At 42.0% G+C, this 20,779-nt stretch overlaps 1 protein-coding gene across 4 annotated transcripts in view; it reads right to left on the bottom strand.

Annotated features, from left to right (window-relative positions):
• Positions 1-8,148: 8,148 nt before the first annotated feature.
• Positions 8,149-20,779, bottom strand: part of TANK (TRAF family member associated NFKB activator) — a 35,811-nt gene continuing 23,180 nt past the window's right edge. For 3 of the 4 annotated variants that reach the window (XM_048869259.2, XM_048869261.2, XM_048869262.2), the window contains 4 exons: positions 19,820-19,896; positions 17,201-17,319; positions 14,320-14,900; positions 8,149-9,762 (listed from right to left, as the gene is read on the bottom strand). In XM_048869259.2, coding sequence (XP_048725216.2) covers positions 9,568-9,762; positions 14,320-14,900; positions 17,201-17,319; positions 19,820-19,896 — 972 coding nt within the window. In that variant the 3' untranslated portion in view covers positions 8,149-9,567. Of the gene's footprint in view, positions 9,763-13,578; positions 13,678-14,319; positions 14,901-17,200; positions 17,320-19,819; positions 19,897-20,779 lie in introns of all 4 variants that reach the window. The other variant, XR_007359126.2, reaches the window with a different exon arrangement.

Genomic DNA, 20,779 nt, shown 5'->3' with positions numbered 1-20,779 from the left:
TGCAATTCTGGATCTAAAAGGCGAAATGAGTTTATTCTTTCAAAAGCGTTTTGAAATCCTTCCTGGCATGGGAGATTTATATAGACTGTGATCTGAAAGCAGCTGGTCCGAATTTTGGGGCCTTCTACGAATAATCGTAACCACTATATTTACATGTGTGAGAGACCAGATCCAAACATCCTGCCACGTCTTCAGCAAAAATACAAAGGCCGTTCCTTACTCTTTAATTAGGACTCCCAAGTCACAGAATCAATCTCCACTTTCCACGTGATTATTTAAAGTGGAACAAGTGTCCTCCACTTTTTAAAGGAAGCCAACAACCGATTAACTTCCTTTGGGAAAAAGTCGAAAAGTTTGGAAAAATAAAACAGAAAGTGAACCATTTTCAAGGTCAATGACCCAGTAAGTCAACCACGTGTCTGCTGTATTGGCTGCTAACCCATTAGAGGAAGGATGTAGCCAGCCTCTTGGTTCCTAACATTTCCTAAACTTTACATGGGAAAGCCAAGGAGGCACAGAGGGAAATATGGACCTCTTTGAAATGTTGTGGAAGTCTTAACAGCCTTCTGGTCCTGTTACACTCAGGTAAAGAGCTGGGGGATTGCTATTCTACCATGCCACCAGCAATCTCTTCTCTCCTAACAGACAGCCTAAAAACAAGTTAAAGAAACATTTGTCCAAAGTTTGTGTGCTTCTGCTAAAAACAGGATGTCCCCCTGCCTGGATGGCGGCCACATGACTTCGATGAGGCCAGTGGGAGTTTTGAGAAAACTGCACATGTGTCCGCGGGCCTTTACTCTTCTAGATCTGCAAAGAAAAGCTGAAAGGATGGGTTCTTATTGTGTGTTTGCAGAGGGCCGTGCCCAATGGCGTGCCATCCTGGTTGCTGCCTCTAGACCCTACTGTGATACAAATAAAATAAATAATGAGAATAATGAATAAACGCCTACTACACTCAAACCCGTTGACTTGCCTTTGGCCTGCTGTGGGCCTGTGAGCTTGAGAAAGGGCTGCAGGCTCTTTTGAAGTATCAGCTGAAGAACACCACTTTATGCACCTCCAGCTCCCAGGGATAATAAACAGGATCGAGGCCATTCATTCCAGTGGTCATGATGGGTACACAAGGGATGCAGAATGGCACCAGCTGAGCATATATACACGTGGCCCTGTGTATGTGTGTGTGTGTGTAATGTGTATGCCCCCCTACACGCTTAGTGGCCAGGTAACTTCCATGACCTCAAGGGGAGTTTTGCCAAGGCTCTCTAGAAACGGTATATACATATTTAAAGAGTAAAACAATTATGTTTCTACAGTCCAAGTGGAATCGCTTTACCTTTAAAAGAAATGTCACCATTGATTGACTTCGGCCCACACTGCTCTTGGTTGGGGCAGTGATTACATAAATGAGTTTCTAGGATTAAGAAATAAATTATTTCAAACAATTGCAATGAAATTATAATACCTAACGTTTGTAAAATTTTTAAAGTTGTAATCAAACAAGTTCCAATAAAATGCTCTAGCCTTAAAATCTTAATATATTATTGCAGGACATTTCAGGCCAAATTAGAAGCAATTTTCATATTACTTTCCAATCACGTTTTCTTTTTACATTACTTTGGACTGAAAGAATATTAGTAAAACATTAATCAGAACCCCCTCGGAAAACATGTTGATATTAGTGTGTTGGGTCAGATTTGCACAAAGGAATGCAAAGCCACTTTGATTACTAGGAAAACTTGCCGTGCCTATTCCCGGTGTTGAAAGATGACTAGACCTGGCAGACGACGCTGTCAAGAACTAATGTTCAAAGAATATTTACCATTTCTTGGATGCCTATGGGCACGATATTCCATGAGCAAGTAAATTAGGGATGACATTCCTTTTGCCACAGTCTCTGTTGTCACTTGAAGCAATTGCGAATCTATGCGTAACGAGTGTGCTTGGTAGACTCTATACAAACTGCAGTTAAATGGACACATGGTTGAGAACTTTATTAGAAATTCAGTTTCTGTGGTTTTGGCTGCTGAGTCTCCGTGGGCTTTCACATCTTGAATGGCATGGAGCCCGAGGTTTCTTTCCACTGCTCCTATTGAGCTTGGACTTGGCTTTTTACGCCCCCACCCTTATGTCCACAGTTATGTGTATTGTATTTCCACATACTGAAAATGTAGTCTACACTGCTGAGGCTGACAAGGCTAACAAAGGCTCTTGGGGCGCATACACACCAGATCTATTTGTGCTCTGGAACGTAGCTCTCCAAGCAGATAGTTCGACTGATCTAGTGCTGTACTGGTTGATATGCATAAAACTGGGATTATATTTTTCTTCTCCTTTATCATTATATACCTCCTCCGACTAGGGTAAATTCCCAAAGGAAGTCGTGGATATTGCAGTTTCCTTTAATCCACCACAAATAACCTGCTGTTCACAAGTTGATGGTTCGGATGCCCTTTCAACTAGATGACACTTCTGGGACAAGAGCTAATGCACTAAATTTCTGGATTGGATTCCCATCCTACCTAGGGTTCAGTTTATGCTATGGAGGCACTGTATTGTCACTCACAGACGCGCCTTCACACACGCAATCTGCATGCGCATTCCTGTTGCACATGTATTGACCCGAGAAATAGCTTTAAATGTTTTTTCAAGGCATCTGCTGTAAACACAACACATTTTACAGACAGCTTCTAAGTCCAGGATCTCAATGTCTTGTTTAATTCCACTCTCCAATTAGTAATTGTTTTTAATAGCCGATGTGCGTGCGCCTAGTGGTGGCGACAAGGGCATTTGGTCCGTTAGAAAATAGCTACATTATCGGTGTCGCACCAATGTTCACGCTGAAGTATAAAAAAGATGCTTGTAATGACAGTGCATTTTTAGTGCTGTCCGAAGGGTAGCAGCGCAGCTGCACAGGCTGCCCTTGTGCATCCGTCTCTTCCAGTTTGTGGGCAGGTACCGAATCGTGTCCCAGCTGGCAGGCAAAGGGAGTTAGCAGGAGAAGAGAGTCTTTTTGCGTATCTTCTGTGAATCCTCAGGAAACACAATCGCGTTCTTGATCTCTAGTGCTTGTAATTAAGAGGATGGCATCTTGGGCTGGAGTGTACGGGAGAAAATCACTTTCACAGCACCTGGAGAGCTTGGGGTGGTGTTTGCTGACTAGGATGACCAGATAACAAGTGTGAATCTTTATGAAGGTTCCATAACCTTTTGCCCTAAGAGACTGTACTTTTGACACGGCAGGATGGAATAATATAGATGTTTGTATGTGGGTGATAGTGCGGGGATTTTAAAACAACGAGACTCCTATTAAAGTATTTTAATGAACTACATTCAAACAATGAAACCCTAACAAAGCCTCCGTGTCCCTGCTAAGAGTAAAGTCTAATTGCTAGCCAGCGACTGTTTTGCTTAGCGAGATTTTGTATTGCAATCAGATACAGAGAAAAAGCTAGCAGGTGAGATTCACATTTAACGTTTTCAGCTCGTGACCTCAGAAATGTCACGCCACTTTTCTTCTATACATCCCCTTTACCTATAGATCTTTATAAAGAAAGTGGTAAAACAAACAAAACAAACAAAAAGACTTCATTCGCATTCCGCGTCTGCCTTCTGTCTCACACATATTAAATTTCACAAAACAGAAAGAAACAATAGAGCTTATTAAGAAAAACTTGTTCGGATTGGCAAATTAAGCATAACGGAAACACACACGTTTTTACAAGTACGTGGTTCTCTTCACCAACTGAACATTTATAACCTTTTTGAACGTATATACTTGTCTCTGCAAAATGTTTCCGTTTTAGTTCACTTTCACCATGTCACCCTGTTACATAAATCTGTAATTCGGCCAGTTTTCAGAATCCCTTCTAAATCAGAGCACTCTTCGCCTTTATTTTCTGGGCAGATAGTAACCAAACAAGTGTAATCACTGCTCGTTGATTTTCTTTCCCAGTGAAATAGCTGGAGAAATGCAATGCACTTCTGTAGGTAAGGTTAGTCCCCACTGAACATTCTTAGGCATGAAAGAAGTGATTAATATGATAGCCAGGGTGGAACCCACAGTCTCAGCATTCCTCTTTCCGGCCAATATGTGTATCATATGATGATGTATATGTTAAACAATCTTGGAAAATTATGTCAAAGGAAGCAACAGCCCAATAAGCCATATGTTCAGGGAACTTAACCAGTTTCCACTAGGGATCAAATATCAGTTCATCTTTGTCTCCTTGTGTGCAAATATTTTTTACAAAAATTCCATGTAGATAAACTATAAAGAGAGCCGAGATTTCATCCCCCATCGCTAGATTCAGAAGCAAAGATGAACAATCTCCTACTTAGCAAAGGGCACAAAGGTTAACATGAATGTCTCCCCCTATTTGTGTATCCAGGAGGTCAGTATTATTTACATATACAAAACTGTGCACCTAGCGTTTTTAACATTTCTAAAAATGTAAAGAAATCTAATGCTGAGCATCGCGAGGTACTAGACTTCTCCGCACCCTGCGTATTGTAGCGATCTGGAGAATTGATTTTGCAGCCTGGGATGTCAGAAAGCCACAGACGCATGAAAGTCTCACCATCTGTATGCTCATGGAAAGTCTCATCAAATAGTCTCAAATAAAGGCGTAGCATCATTTAAAAAAACAACAACAATAACTAGCTATATACATATTTGAAAACAATTAAAAAGCTATCGAAAGTAGTGTTCAACCTGGATTAGCACGGTCTTCATCACAGGCCTAAAACTAGCACTTTTCTTTGTTTGCTTAACCTCCAAATCCCCTGGTAAGGCACACCAAAATGGTTTTAAATATCTCTTGTAAAGGAGAGGTTTTAAACTAAACCGAGACGTGTGGCTAGTGGATTTCGGTAAACCACGACAGGCTCAGGAACCGGGTGGTGGGCTGACTTTGGGATTAGCTAGTATTCTGAACAAAATCCTCCTGTAGGTATTTCTCCTGTCTGTGCCAGAGAACAAGGGGTGTGTATTATTAGGAACCACCTTCTCCCTCTTAATGCAGAAATTACATCGTTCATATACACTCCTGCAAGTAATACAGCATCAATATGTTATTCCCTTAACATAAAAACATCCAGTTTGTGTAAATCTGTAATAAATAATATTTTAATGTTAAGGAGAAGTGTATAGTAATCAAAATCTTTAGGGGCAGGATGGAATAGAAACTGAGAAACATTTGACAGTAAACAATCCAACGCTCATTCTTCTGCCTCACACTAGGAATATGGCGCATTTAGCTGTACCAGTGGTGCAGATGCTACCGCTCTCGGAGCTGCCTTGGTGAAGTCCCGGGGTGCTGGAAGTGGGGGGCAGTGAGCAAGGCCGAGCAGGGCCTGGGCAGACAGCGTCTTCCCCCAGCCTGGAGTGGGGTGGGCGGCTTCCCGCGCAGGGACGCGGTGCGCGCATGTAAAGCAATGTAGACCTGAGCACCTTTTCCCCACTCGAAGGCCACCTCCCTTTGTGCCTCCTCGCAGCCAGCGAGCGGGACCGGCATGTGCCGCGCTTCAGGCTTGCAAGGCCGAGCGGTCTGCAAGGCACGAGGCTGGGCTCAAGGAGAGCCGGGGCGGGCAGCTGATCTGCCGGAGCCGACCAGCGAGACACAAAGACAGCAGGGATCCCCCGGGTCGGGAGCGGCAGAGGCTGGAGCCCCAGTAACAGAGCGCGGCCGTGCGCTTCTCCCGCCTGGGCACCTCTTCTCTGACTCCTCGGCCCGCTACACTGCCAGGAACTAACGGGTCCAGCCTATCCCGGGGCTAGGAGGGGAGCGGGCACTGGCAGGGGACTGCCCCACACGCCGGCCTGTGTGAGGAAGGCCGGGCCAGCGGGAGCTGGGTGCCCCCGGGGGGTCGGGCCGGCTTGCAGGCGATAGGCACGGCGCGCGCGTGGTGTGGTTGCGGAGGGCCCTGGGCTTGCCATGCGGCGGGCGGGAAGGAGGGATCGCGGCAGGCGGGCGGGCGGAGGGAGGAAGGAGGCCGGGCTGATTAGCATGCAGAAGCGCTCGCAAGCCCGGCTCCATTGTTTTAACACCTCCCCTCTCCTCCGCGCCAATCTGTCACCGTTCAGCAGGCGAACGCTGCTGCCTCGAATGCTGCTCTTCTCAAATGAGACGGATAATTAGCTGCCCCGCACGAATGGCGCACTCTTCTCACCCCTGATTGCTATCACCTTCTTGCTCCTGGCAGTTTTGACACCTCGTAATCAGCCTGCTGCTTTTTCTCTTTTCTTTCCCTATTTCTGATTTTTTTCTCTCCCCCTTATTCCAGTTTTTTTTTTTAATGCAATCCCAGTTGCCATTTGGATTGAAACTCCTCTGCTGAGTTAACCTTGTCGGGTTGCGGGGGAAAGGAGGATGTTCGGCAGGGAGGGAAAGAGACAGAGCTTCCTCTGAGCCCCAGCTGCTGAGCTCACCATGGGTGGGAGAGAGGAATAGCTTCGTTTGAGCCTCTAGTGCCCTTTTCTACTGAGGGACCAGCTTCTCCCGAGTCGCCTCTGAATTCACCGTGGAGAGAGAGTGTGTGTGTGTGGGGGGGGAGAGGATACTTTGAATGGCACACCGGCTCAATTAATGGGGGGGGGGCAGTAGCATTGCCTCAGTTTAGTTACTTTTGTGGCATGGGGAGGGGAGTTTGAAAGTCCAGTGGCCATTTGGAGACTCTCTTCTGCACGGAGGGAGAAAGAGTTTAGCTTCATCTGAGACTCCTCGAATGAGCTGACATCTGTGGGGGGGATGGGGGGGACAGCTCCCACTGGAGTGTGGCAGAGGGGACTGATTCCAGAGCTAAGAGACCTCAATTAATGTCCCGAATCTCTCTCAGCAATCACACAGGGGAGGACTCGGAGGATCTGCCACAGGCGTGTTTTCCTCTCCTCTACCGAGCACTGCCATGACAGGCGAATGACTGGAGCTACACGCAGCTGTCGCGGTAGCCGCGAGGCAGAGGAGCTACATGTGTTCTGCCGGGCCGCCAGCACCAGGCAGCCCCTGCACCAACGCTACCCCCAGGGGAGACCTCTCGGCAGAGGCCGGGGAAACACCCTGCCTGGGTGGAGGTCAGACCCACTAAGACCTTCACGGGCTGCTGGCTCTGAACATGTGCGTTCGTTGCCACCTACCGCCCTCCCTGCGGGGCAGAGGACTGCAAGCGAGACAGCAGTGGAGGCTTGTAAGCCTCTGCAGCGCCAGGGCTGGCGGGGACTCGGCTCACGCTTCTAGCCCGGCAGGAAGTAGAGAGAGGGAGGAAAGCAGCACCTTGGCACCAACCTGCTGCTCCTGCCCTCATTCTGCTTCCTTCCTCCCACCCGTGATGGGTTCTTAATGCACTTCCCCTGCGGCCTCAGCCTCCGCTGCTGCGTTAAACGGGGGAGAGGAGAAATCGCTGCAACGGAACCTGCTCTGGTGCGGAGCGTAGTAAAGCCGATGTCCGTGAGCCGCCGCCCCCTCCCCCAGGAGCGCAGCGCGAGAGCGGCGCCCTCACCTCCCGCTGCTCCAAGCGGCTCGCAGCTGGCCAGGGTGTGCTTTGAGGGTGGTGGGGTTTTAAATGGATGCTTGCAGCCCCTTGCTGTGGTCCGGGCACCGCTCGCTGCCCTGGACGTGGCGCCCCTCAGGCAGGAGTGTTTGAAATGCAGATTTAACTCTTGTCGGAGTCAGGCCCCCGAGGCTGATAGGCAAGGTGGATTAGGACTCCCCCTCTTTGGCTTCTTCCTCCAGGAGAGGGAAGGGGCGTTGCTAGGCCTGCCACCCCTGCTGTGCACAGAGGAGAGCTCTGGCCCCTGGGCGGACACTCTTCGGCTCGGAGCAGGAGAGGGAAAACGCAGGCACGCGCAAAAAAGGTGGCAGGGATTAAAAGGTAATATGAGCCAATGTGAGCTGTGGGTCTTGCTTTTTACGGGCCAGAGGACAAGGCAGTTGGGTGTCAGCCTATTTTGGAGAGCGATTCCCTCCCCCTATCTCCCCCACACTAAGTACCACCCCCAGCAGCGCTCACCTCCCAGCGATAACTGGACGGGAACTTCACCTGCCCCACTGCGCCCAAAGACGTGCCTGCCTCAAACCCTTCCATCCATGGAGCTACGAAGGAAAAGGGGTTTTAACGCTATTATGGTAACAAACGCACTCTCCAGGTCACACGAACAGACAAGCACTGTACCCTGTACTTTATTACAGTACATCAGTAGCCAACAGCTAGTCACATACACAGCAGGCACTTAAAACTACAGTAAATAGTTGTAGAAAAACGTTTAGTGTAAGAGCATTCTCCAGTGACTTAAAAATCCACTTCTAAAAACGATGCAAGATTTATATTTCCCTTTAGCTTTGTAAAATGGTGACCCTCACCCCATAAATCTTTGAAAAGAGAGAAGTTAGGGCCTTGCTTACCTGTAGCTATAGAAAATATATTAATGCTAACAACCACTTTGACTGAACAGTTCCAGTCCAGACTTAAGTGCAGACAGCTCTCTTGGAAGAGATCTTTGCAAGTCAACTGTTTAAAAACAAAATGCAAGCTAGCTGATCTAGCATTCATAAAATACACACACACAGCCATCAAAATTTAAATTATAGTTTAAAAGTGATTTCTAGTTTAAGAGAGTATTTTGAAGTGAAGACTTTTGTTCAATTTTTTAAAAAATTCCCTTGTGGTTGAGTAACACAGTCAGTAGGGAACCACAAGAAATGCTAAATTATCTTTTCAACTTGTAGTTTTAGGGGAAAGCGTAACCTGGTTCATCTCATCTTCTCTCTATGTAAAAGCATGCGTCAGCTCCCACAGAGGAACAGGTATTTTCCATGAGCTATGGATGCTAACAATATACATTATTTAATAGTGCACCTCTGCCAAAGATACATACCATTGCTATCTTCATTTTAGCCAGAGAGCGAGTATTGTTTTGTATCTGAGACAAATCTGTTTATTACATCATTGGCAGAGATCAGTGTAAACAAAAGACAAATGTATCTTAAGTATGACATACCTGTTACTTGGCTGCTCTAGTGGTTTTATAAGAACCTTATCTGCAATAAAAATACAACACTGAACCTGTCTTAAGTCAAATTTAGACATTCCGCCCTCGCCCTTCAGATGTTCTTGGGGCCTGTTCCTGCTTCTATTTACTACAATAGGAGTAGGATCAGGCCCGAGGGCACTGAGGAAAATGGATAGGACTGCTCACACTATCTCCCCAAATTAAAGGCCAAGTTCTGCAAACATGTACTCATGCAAGTAGTCCTTACTTACATAAGTAGTCATTAATTATTGTGGGACTACTCAGGTGAAGATAACTTGCGTAAGAAAAGGTTTGTAGGATCAGGCCCAAAGATCATATTGCAACATGACATACTGAAGTGAAACTGAATTACAGTTTTCTATGGGCTAACTTAAATATGTAAAATTACAAACGTTAAATGTAATTTTAAAAAAATGAAATGAACTTAACTAAAAAACAGTTTCAGCGACATCATTACGAACATAGTCTTAATTCTGAAGTTAACATACACACATGAATTAAAAATATACAAAAGTGTAACCCAGTATCTCTACAAGTCTTATTCAGCTTGCTTCCGGATACATTGATTGTTCTTTAAAGTGTGAATTAAGATGCCTGAGAAAATCCCCCCTGGATGTAGTAGATGGTGGGAAAACTTTTTGACAGAATTCACATATTCCAGACTGCTTCAGTTCTGAGTCTGTATAACCTTGTGCCAGTAAGTTATTATCTTGAGTGTGATATGGCTTCCAGAAGGGCTGGAAAAAAAAAAAAGGCAAAAAAGTTATTTATTTGTGTTTTAAATGAATACAGTTCTAAATATAAAAGTTACCAGCATTTGTTTTCCACTAGTTAGATTTTGTACGTACGTGATATATTTTAATAACAAAAATGGCATCTCTGGTTCTCATTACATTAAAATCAAGAAAAGACTTCACATTTTGGCAAAGTAAAAGAATCAGAAGGAAACTAAGCATTTATACATTTACATCTGCAAACACTGTGTCAAATACAAGAATAGAAGTAAGATTTTAAAAAACACTCATGAGAATCAACTAAAGCTTCCTTTATCAACAATGTCAGTGTAATAAATACTAAGGCTTTTTATGGACTCTTCAAATATTTCACTGTAGGAAACTAAACCATGGCATCTGTAGTCTCTGTACTGAGATACTGTATAAACATTCCTGTACAGATAATATTGCCCTTTTTAGAAAAAAAGCAATATACATTTTACATTAGAGTACAGCATAGGTTTACTATATAAGACGTTTAACATGAGGCAGATTTTATTTTACATTCCCCCTATTGGAACGTATCTAGTTTTCAATTTAATCAGAAAGCAATCTCCCTGGCAATGTAGGGTAATTTATATTTTACCTTTTATCTGTTGCTAATATTACAATAATGAAATTAAATTAATCCTTAACCTCCCTTTGCAATCCTCATTTCTTCATCACAAAGACTGTGTGGCCTGAAGTGTCCGAGTCTCTGCTTCTTCTTCCTACTTGGCATCAAGTTACAAGCCAAAGTGCACTCAAACTGAATGGCAGCAAGTAAGTGGCAGGAGGGGGCACAACCCAGGAGAGATTGCTACAGTCTTTTTGCTATTCCCTTCTGTGCATACATGAGGTTAAGAGTATTTTGGCAGTAGAAAGGCAAGCAGTTTCCCTTGAAGTTAAGTCTCTTGCTGTCCATCCCCATAAAAGAGCTTCAATTTTCGTGTTCCCAAACTTTGCCAGGCTAAAAAGCAGGTGCTTAATCCTCCAGTGGCAACAAACTGTGCTACCAACCTGGCTTTCACAGTGGTTAGTTCTTATTTCTAAACCAGATGCAGTTTCTTTTAGGAGTTAATTCCCTTCCTAAACAAGGTTTAGCATTTCAGGGGGCTGTTGTTCATTAGAAATTACATCAGTTTCTTCTGCAATACAATCTATGGATTGTATATCATGGGTAGTTGATGTAAGTTGCATATGAAATTTGTCTAGACACTAACATACTTTTAAATATTCCTATAGGAGTGTGTTTGTGGTTACTCACTTGCAACACCACCTTGAATAAACTGGCATTTTTAATAACCATATAAAGAGGCATGATATTTAAAGTGGCCAAAAAGGTTCTTGTAAAATTTGCTGAAATGTATTGGGGACTAAATAAGGTTCTACTCTTACAATCTGGAACTACCAGGCTTAGGTACCAATCCAGAAAAACACTTAATACCACAGACTTCTTGGGGACTTAAGCATGTGCTTAAGTGTTTCCCTGAATAGGGACAGATTTAAGGAGATGCTTAAGCATTATGCTGAATTGGGACCTTAAGCATCTATTTAACTGTCTTCAAGCAATAGCAGTCCCATTACAGTCAATGGACTATTCATGTGCTTAACGTTATGCATTTTAAATGGTTTTCTGAATTGTGGCCTCGCTAGGGTTGGCAGTCCCACTAAATAAAGCACTGCATCAATAATTAATATTTGAGGAATCAGACCTTAAGTTGTAAAGGTATGCATATATGTACAAACACAGTTAACTATAAATCTGTAAAGTCTTAGGTCCAGTAAGATGCATGTTTATTGTAATCTGCCACGTTTCAATCACATTGTTTTCAAAGAGGTACTATATCCTAACAGGGCCACCCAGATGGAGAAAAGGGAGGAGGAGAGGAGAGGAAAAGGGACTGTTTGCAGGGTGCCCCCTAAACTGAGTGGCATTGTGACCGGGCGCATGGGGTTGCAGTGCCACTCAGATTTGGCACTGTGACCCTGTGTAGCAGCTCACAATGCCCAGGGTGGGTAGCCAGCCCCACAGGACAAGGGAAGGGAAGGGGAGACTGCTTCAGATTTTGTCCCAGGCCTCCAAAATCTCTGTGCAGCCCTGTACCCTAAGGAAACAGCACTGAGTTTTCCATTTAATATCCATAAAACAGGAAAGCTAAATTTACCACATAAACTGAGAGCAACAGCTCCAGAGGTTCATTGTTGCCAAATATATTGTATCCTATAAGTTAAGATATATGGTAACTATGACAAAGTCCTAGTCTATACTAGGGGCAAAAAAAATCCAGCATGTAATTCACCACTCTTGGAGCGCTACCAGTAGCAACTATAGACAGGGCACAGGCAGGCTGCCCAGTACTCAGCACAGGTGTCGACAGGGCTTGGATGTTTACTACTAGTCCCTCTACGACAAGGTGGTGAAAAAGATCTGGGCACTGTCTAAACTAGAGCACAACTGCTGCAGCTACACCAGTGAAGAGAATTACACCCCTAAGTTTTGCCAAAGTTGTATTAATCTAACTGGATAATACTTCAGTACTTGAACTCAGCTAAGAGCAAATCTCTAACCCTATAATCAGTAAAAAGACAACAGATCAATTCAATTCACCCAAAACATTTTGGAAGCAGTTAAGTAAATATACATCACCTTTATTTAAATATACACACATGTATATTTAATGGATTCTAAAGTAATATTGGCTTCTGTCAAATAAACTTCTGGATAAGATGCAACATTTTAATCAATGTCCTTATGTTCTACTTTGCTACATGGATATGACTTCTAAATATTGAAACTATTTTGTATTGCCAGTTTTCTTTTGAAATGTAACATTCGATATTAAAATCTCCCCATAGAGCTGTAGTATTGGTCATTCACATTCTAAAATGATACCCTCAAACTAAAGTAATTTCCTTATTTTTCACAAATACCAATTATCTAACCCTATGCTCTCTTGTCCACCAACTCTCCTGCACTTTTAAAGCTGCATACTTCCCTATCAACTTTTAATCACACACCAGCTGTTTCACTTACTGTAATATACAATGCAGGGTGCCATCTATTGAAAAATGAATTCACAGACTAGCTAGTAAAAGAACAAGCAGGAGAGATAATGGAGAAAAAGGGGGAAAAAACAAGGAATTCTACGTAATAAAAAGTTGTTTAATGTCTTGTACTCAGTCCCAACTATAACTGAGAATTTGGAGGAAAATAAAGTACAATAAAAAGGAGTATGTAATTAATAATTCAGGATAAAATTAAAATCTACCACAGCACAAACAATATATTGAAAATATAATCATACACTTTGAACAATGAATCTATGGCAATTAAAAAAAAATAAAATTATGTAAATCAGCACTACAAATCTCGGATTTGCTGCCAAAAATTTTCAGAAATTAAATTTAAGACTATGGTAGACAGTAGAACGAGGCTGGGTCAGTTTTAATAATACATCTACAGCATCTGAGGATCTCTAGAGCAAGGTAAATGTTATTTTAGCCTCACAGCTCCTCTTTTCCTTATTTTAAAGGCAAAGTTGAGGCACAGAGCAGTTAAGGCAATTTGCCCAAGGTCAAAGGGAATAACTGGAAGAGCGGAGAAGAAAGTGCAAAAATTCTAAATATCAGTATCTGCTCTAGCCTTTGGGTAATGCTCCCTCCTACGAGAAAGAGACAAAAAGTGAAATCCTGGCCCTATTAAAGCCAATGGAAGTTTTGCCACTGACTTCAATGGAACCAGGATGTCATCCAAAGGCTCTGATTAAGCAGAGCACTCAATGGGACTCACACACACACAATTGTTTTGCTGAATTTGGCCAAAGGGCCTTATTTTCAGGGACACCGAGCATCTACAGCTCACGCTGAATTCAGCTGGAGTTCTGGACGTTCATACTTCTGAAAAAAAAAAAAAAATCACACCTCAAGCGTCTACTTAAAAAGTAGATATACATTTGCCTGTATTTCTTTAGGTTTCCATTTATGACTATTTGTGGAAATACATATTTTCCTATTCTACAAGTACTTCTAAAGTATTTTATCCCTTTTAAGTTGTTCTGTGTTTGTCCCTCATTAGATCTAAAGATAATTCCTTCAGGGGAAAAAAAAATCTCATCTATCTGGTATTTTTTAAAAATAGCACATGCCCAAATGTTCAGTTGTACATTTTTAAAAAGTATAGAGATGCACACTATTTGATTCTATGGAATAAATACCTGGGTAAAGAGAATTTTTGGATAGTTGTGATTAAAATCAATTTTGCAATGGATACAGAAACAGTTACTTAATATCTTCCTGAAGTGAAATTTGTGCCAACATCTATATTCTTAAATCTAATTTAAATCCCTCCATTATTTCACTGAAAATGTAGTTAATGTACACAAATTTAGTGTCAGAAAGCAGATCTACATAAAAGTCAAATGTTCACCATAAAAATGGTGATATTCATATAGGTTTCATTCCTGCCTGAAAGACCTTTGCACGGCACTTGTTTAAATGAAATATTAACCTTTAAAATATACAATATCAATATAAAGATACCTGCTGAGGTCCTCTGACAGCCCTCCCAGTGGCCTCTGAAGAGGGAAAATTTAATTCAATGGCATCTTGATTTGTGTACGGATATACAAGTTTCGTACCAATGTCTGCTGTTTTCAAACATGGTGTTTTGTCCTGAGTATTCTGTTTGAGCATGGTTGTATGGCTTGGGGGTTTTGTTTTGTCAAGTGTAGTTAGGTTTTGCATAGTTATGGGGTCAACTCCATGAGTTTCAAATGGGTTACATTCCAATTTACTCCAGTTCATAGTATGGTCTTCATGCTTCATGTTAAAATGATGATCTTGAAGTATATTTTCAGCTATTGCAGTACAAGGAACTGTTGGTTTATCTGGAGTGCTCTGTAAGAAAGTAGAGTCATTGTCTGTAGGTGGAAACTTGACATTCAATTTAGAAAGTGATTCTACAGAGTTGTCTTCCTCATCTTGGCCCACTCCTCTTGGTGTGATAGATGTTGTGCATGATACACCTCTATTTATATCTGGTTTAACCTGAGGTTTAAAAAGTTCTTCTGCTTGTTCATCAGTTTTATCAGTACACTGAATAGGCATGGAAAACGGAATTTCTGTAAAGGGGGGAAAAAGGAAATTGTCAGACGCCATCTATGGGAATATTTCAAAGTAATTGTTAAAGCACAGATGTGTGGATCAGTTATTTTTCTTGATTCTCTTTCTTGATTTTTTTAGAATATTTTCCTGAAGCCAATAATTTGAGGGATGCTCCCCCTATCATCCCATTAAAGAAGGATAGCCTCAGGGCAAAAAAACCAGAACGTGAAATAACAGAGCTTGATTAATTTATTCTAACAATTCTATCCCTCTTAGATTGCCCCATATTCTCAACACACACTCACGTACATTTACTACAGTGTTCTGGCAGCTGTTGCAACTCAAGATATTGTTTTACGGAGTGCCAACAGTGTGCTAGGCACTGTAGTCCCAAAGTATTTGAAGTGAATAGACCTTCACAGTAGGGATGGTCTTCCTCTGTGTTTGAGAGCTCTCAGTGCATTCGAGAACTACAAATAATAATCTACATATTACTTCTAATCAAGTTGGGGAATAGTTTTACTATATATTTCATGTATGCAAAGTCCTCCTGAAATCGCTCCAATCTATGGTGATAGACGCCATATAAATTCACAGGCAGAAACCGGCATGGTAAGTCTACTGCTTTCTATGCTGCAGATATATATTTTTTAAAATTATAGGGTGAATTTGCCCCTTCTAAAACCAGGTATAGTCATGTTGGTCCCAGGATATGAGACACACAAATTTGGTGAGGTAATATCTTTCTATTGGGCCAACTTCTGCTTTTCAGCTACCCACAGCTCATCTTCAGGTCTGGGGAAGAGCTCAGTGTGGTCAAAAGCTCATCTCTCTCACCAACAGAAGTTGGGCCAATAAAAGATATTACCTCACCCAACTTGTCTCTTCCTGAATGAGGCAGAGAATCTTTTAATGCAAAAAGGGGACATAGTATTGTTTATATAGAATAAACAATACACAATAATAATGTACTGTCAAAAAAACCCTCAGAAATCAATTTCACAGGCATCTATTAATTAACTGGAAGCAGCTTGACAGATACCCAGAACTTTGGAATATCAGGTCCCCTATTTACGTTTTAAAATATGGATTTAGGAGCATAACTTTAGACTCTTTCAGTATTTTTTTCAGCATTTGATGTCCAGGTATAGCTGAAGTAGATACTTGTACATATTGATTTCAGCTGAGTAGAGCAATAAGTGGGTACCATTAAAATTTTATCTTTTTAATTGTTATCTATGAGAAATTATCACAAGTATGGTTACCGTTTAACAGTTAGACAGTGAATACAAGTTTTAAGGGAGTCCAGTGTACTACTTATTAGGACTGGAAGTCACGTTATTAATAAATATATCTCACAGTCTTGATCAGCACTTCATTGTACTTGCCTCAAGAAAAGACAAAACATCAACTTTGGAATAACTTGCTGAGTGCCCCAAATCAGAGATAAGAGGGGCACATTTGGCACATAAATAAAAGATCAACTTTCATGTACCCTTTCTCCCCCTTGAAGTCATGGACCACTAGCTCTTATTTCATATGAAGTTGTAACATCTAGTTTGTCAATATGTATTGGAGACATCTGCAGGGAGCTGGAAGAGTAAAGTAAATTTTTTTTTGTGAGGGCTTGAAAAGCGGTCTATAAAACCCTATCGGGACCTGATCCTGCTGTCTTATAGTATGCAAAAGCTAATGAAACTACTTCAAGTATTATGTACTATGTCCAGTATAAGTGTTAGCAGGATCAGGCTCATAGGACCTAGTCCAGTTCTCGCTGAAGTCAGTTTTTCCACTGATTTTGGTGAGAGTTGGACCTTTAGTCTGTATAATAAATAAATAACTAAATAAATTAAAAAAAAAAAAAGGGCGTTTCAAGTCTGCACAAGGCACTTTGTCTTAAAGTCCTCTACCTCTCCACATGCCAGCAGCCTTCTTTGACAAATGTGAGGCTAGAAATATTCATAACAGGCATTTTTATAAACAGAGCTAAATAAAAAAACAAAAAGTACAGTCACTCAGAGCATGCTGGGGCATCAGACTGAGTGAGAGCCAATGATCTACTTCAAGGGACAAAAAAAGAAGTCTCTTACATGGTGACTGCCTCTTACACATGTAATTTGGAATGTTCCTCATACAATTCCAAAACTCATGGTGCATTTTCTTAGTGAACTGCAGAGCACCACGTGAGCAGACTTGAAAGAAGCAGATGGTAAATAGTGGAAGTACTTTCAATGTATGTGTAATTTACAGTATTTTCAAATATAAAGCAAAGCTTTCAAACAGTTGAATCACAATAAGAGCTAAAGGAAGATGTTACCATTTACAGGTTCTCTCTTTATGTTAAGTTTACTGAGTTGGTCTGTTTGCTTTCTTGCTAGTGTGCATATTCGATGACATTCTTCCTTCATCTCCTGGAAAACCATCTCTAGATCTTCCCTAAAAGTTCAATATTTTAAATCAAAAAGTGTCAGTAGGTTCAGCTCTTTCATGACCTTGAATTAAAAAAAAAAAAAAATAATAATATTCCACAACTGTAAGCCAGAGATCGTGTTGACCACCAGAAACATTTAGCTGGTAGTCTTCTCCTTAAGGTGTGTGTGTGCGCACACACACACACACACTCCTTTGCAAAAGCAAATGGAAGGGAAGAAAGTAGTCAAACATGATGAAATATGTAGCTGTTTGGTCATATCACATGCATAGGCCCCCTGCATGGAAGTGATGGAATGGAGAAATAAACCTTTATAGGCCAGGGATTCAAAGGAAATGTGAGCCACAGACCTTTCATGTTTCACTGAGTTCCCTCCAGCACTGGCAGTACAACACATCCTTGGCAATTATAGTGCTTCTGTGTTCATGCGAGGGCCAGTCCAGAGAAATTAGCTGATGCTGTTGTGAACATACATTATTTCCCATTTTTGCTGTGGGCTTTAGTCCATGCAAGAAAGGAAATATGCTATGCAAAAGCAGCTGCTCCCTGGCTCCCTCCTCTCCTTGCTTTATGTGACATTTTTGCAGCGGGCTGGAGAACTCCTCACTTAGGCCACGTCTACATTGGCAATTGAACGACAAAACTTTTGTCTTTCAGAGGTGTTTAAAAACAAAACAAAAAACCACACACCCTTGAAAGACAAAAAAGTTTTGTGGGTGACAAGCGCCAGTGTGAACAACGCTTTGTCAGCAGGAGCACTCTCCTGCGGACAATGCTAACGCTGCTCGTTGCGGGTGGAAGTTTTTTGTCAGCAGGAGAACCAACAAACAGCGGCTACACAGCACGACTTTTAGCGGCATGGCTGTAGCAACACAGCCATGCCACTAAAGTTGTGTAGTGTAGACATGGCGTCTGTTGCCATTCCCTTCTGCACAACCCACATCCTAGCTTTTTTCCTCTTGCTTTTTTTCCCCCTTAGGGCCTTTCACAGGTTCCTAAATGGCTGTCAAATACTTAGTAAAATCACGCTAAGAATGGAAAACATAGCTCTTCATACAAGCGCAGTTTTTGGCTTCTTGAAAAACATGGCATATTACATTATTCTGATTACTTATGCATCACAAATACTTGAATTGAGGCACATGAGACCATGCAGACTAATGAAGCATAAGTTCCTAGATCTTGCAAAAAGGACTTTTAGTTAAAGGTGAACTGAAGATTTGAGGTGGGGTAGAGGAGAGACACAGAGGGTTAGTGTCTTATTTTGCTTCTTTATGCCGCAGGGTTTTTTTGTTACTTTTATCAAAAGGTTTTTCTTTGTGAGTTTTTATTCACCCTGTTGCAGTTTGGACTATTAAGTGCTACCTTCCTTATTTTGCTGGAGGTGTCCCTTGGAGGACACAGAGATGTGGATTAGGAACTCACTCAGAAGAATGAGGACAGCTGGTGAGTGGTTTTAGTATTCATTCCAACTGTTTCTCAGGTGTTTCAGTTCGTTAGTAGTTAAACACCCCAAACTCCACTTAAAGCTTTAAATAGTCTGATACCACAGATATTTTATTCAGTCAGTCAGATTTCACTTGCTTCTCTCTGATGCCATGTCATAATCCTGCAAATTCTTCAGTCATGCATAGCCTGGAGAGAAGAAGAACTGGGCATACGAGAGCTGAATTTTAATGTAAAGAACATGTGCTCAGGTGGGAGGGGGAGAAAAGTGGGAATAATTTAAAAAAAACCCAAAAAACTAGACACTTCAAATAAGATCTAGAAAAAAAAATAAAGTAGCAAAAAGCACAATGCCATTTTTCTCACCCCATGTGACACCTTTAAGAATCTCCTTCTAAATGATCCTTCAGCAAAGGTTGGTAAAAACCTGCCTTAGGTCTGCACTTTTCACAGGAGAATATTACTAAGGCTCTGGTCAACCCCGTTCACCATAAAACATGCAGAAGGGCAATACTCACTCATTAAATACAGCAAGGTTCAGTGTCATACACCTCTATGATGCCCTACTTTTGATTATTCAGGGATCACAAGGCCTCCTTTGCATTGTGGGCAGTGACTCCATAGCTAAACCTGGCCCCAAACACTCAGATTTGGAACCATAAAGTTGAAGGATTAGTCCCTTGTGCAATCTGTTGAGCCCTCTCCTGGCAGCACTGCCCTCCTATGCTGCACTAGTTATTCCAGCATGGCTGCACGATCGCCCTCAAAAGGAGTTAAGGCTGATACAATAACCAGCATTAACATCCATAGCTATTTCCCATGGAGCTTAAACTCCTGCTGCATCATGTGGTTGTTTTTTCTTCCTCCTGATATATCCCTGAATATCCACAGAACACCAGCTATGCATCCACATGCCACACAGGCTCTGCTCCCCTCCCTACGCTGCTTCTGGGCCCTTTTCTGTTCTTTCTGTATTGTGAAAAGGGAGGGAAGCAGCTGGCCTTATTACTTTTTAGCAAATGTGAACATTGTTTACAAAAATGCTGCAAAATTATTTACCTTTCATGCACAGTTAAAATACCAGGGATCCCTGGAGATAAATCCTGTCTAGCTGGAGCAATCTTCGTATGTTTAATCTTAAAGTAAAACATGGGATTAGGGATCTTGTTTTGGTGTACGAATTTCGATTCTTACATTTACATGGATTTAACACAAAGGTAGATTAACAAATGTCTCAACATTCTTCAACAATCAGCAGAACCAACTAATCTTATGTGTATCCCAAGAAGCCATTTAGAAAACAAATGTACAAGAAATCTCATGTTTCATTCTTTGATTTTAAAATCCCTTCTAGTACAAATTTGGTAATGCCACTATTTTGCCCTTATACAGAGGTTTTCATATGAGACCACAGGCGCCGACTCTGTGGGTGCTCAGGGCTGGAGCACCCACGGGGAAAAATTAGAGGATGCTCTGCACCCACCGGCAGCTAAGGTCCCCTCCTCCTTTCCCCCGGAGCATGCCCCATCGCTGCTCCTCCACCTACCTCCCAGTGTTTCCCGCCCAGCTGCCAAACAGCTGTTTGGCGGTGTTAGCAAACTCCAGGCTGGGGGGAGGAGGCGGGGCCGAAGCCAGGATTTGGGCAAGGGGTTGGAATAGGGGCGGGGGTCAAGTACCCGCAGAAAAGAGCGGAAGTCAGCGCCTATGTTTGAGACTCTCATAGGACTTTAATATGTGGGTAAGCATTATCCTCCTCTTTATAGGTAGGGAAGCTAATGCACAGAAGTTGTATTGTATTACAATTCAGTTTTAATCATGTATCAGATCATAGGCTCATTTCTAAGGAACTGATGTATTTTAAATTCCAAAAATCAATTGTCTAAAATTTTCAACAAGCAGATTAAAGGCTGATAAATTATCTATCATGCTTTTAAACAAGTTGTTACCTTTGACTACCACCTTGTGGATTACACTAGTATTACATGGACTGTAAATTGTTCACTAAATATTGGCTACCCC

Source organism: Caretta caretta, chromosome 11, assembly GCF_965140235.1.
Source record: "Caretta caretta isolate rCarCar2 chromosome 11, rCarCar1.hap1, whole genome shotgun sequence".
NCBI classification, from domain to species: domain Eukaryota; kingdom Metazoa; phylum Chordata; order Testudines; family Cheloniidae; genus Caretta; species Caretta caretta.
The sequence above is the reverse complement of the archived record's forward strand: the minus strand, read 5'-3'. Positions and strand labels throughout refer to the sequence as shown.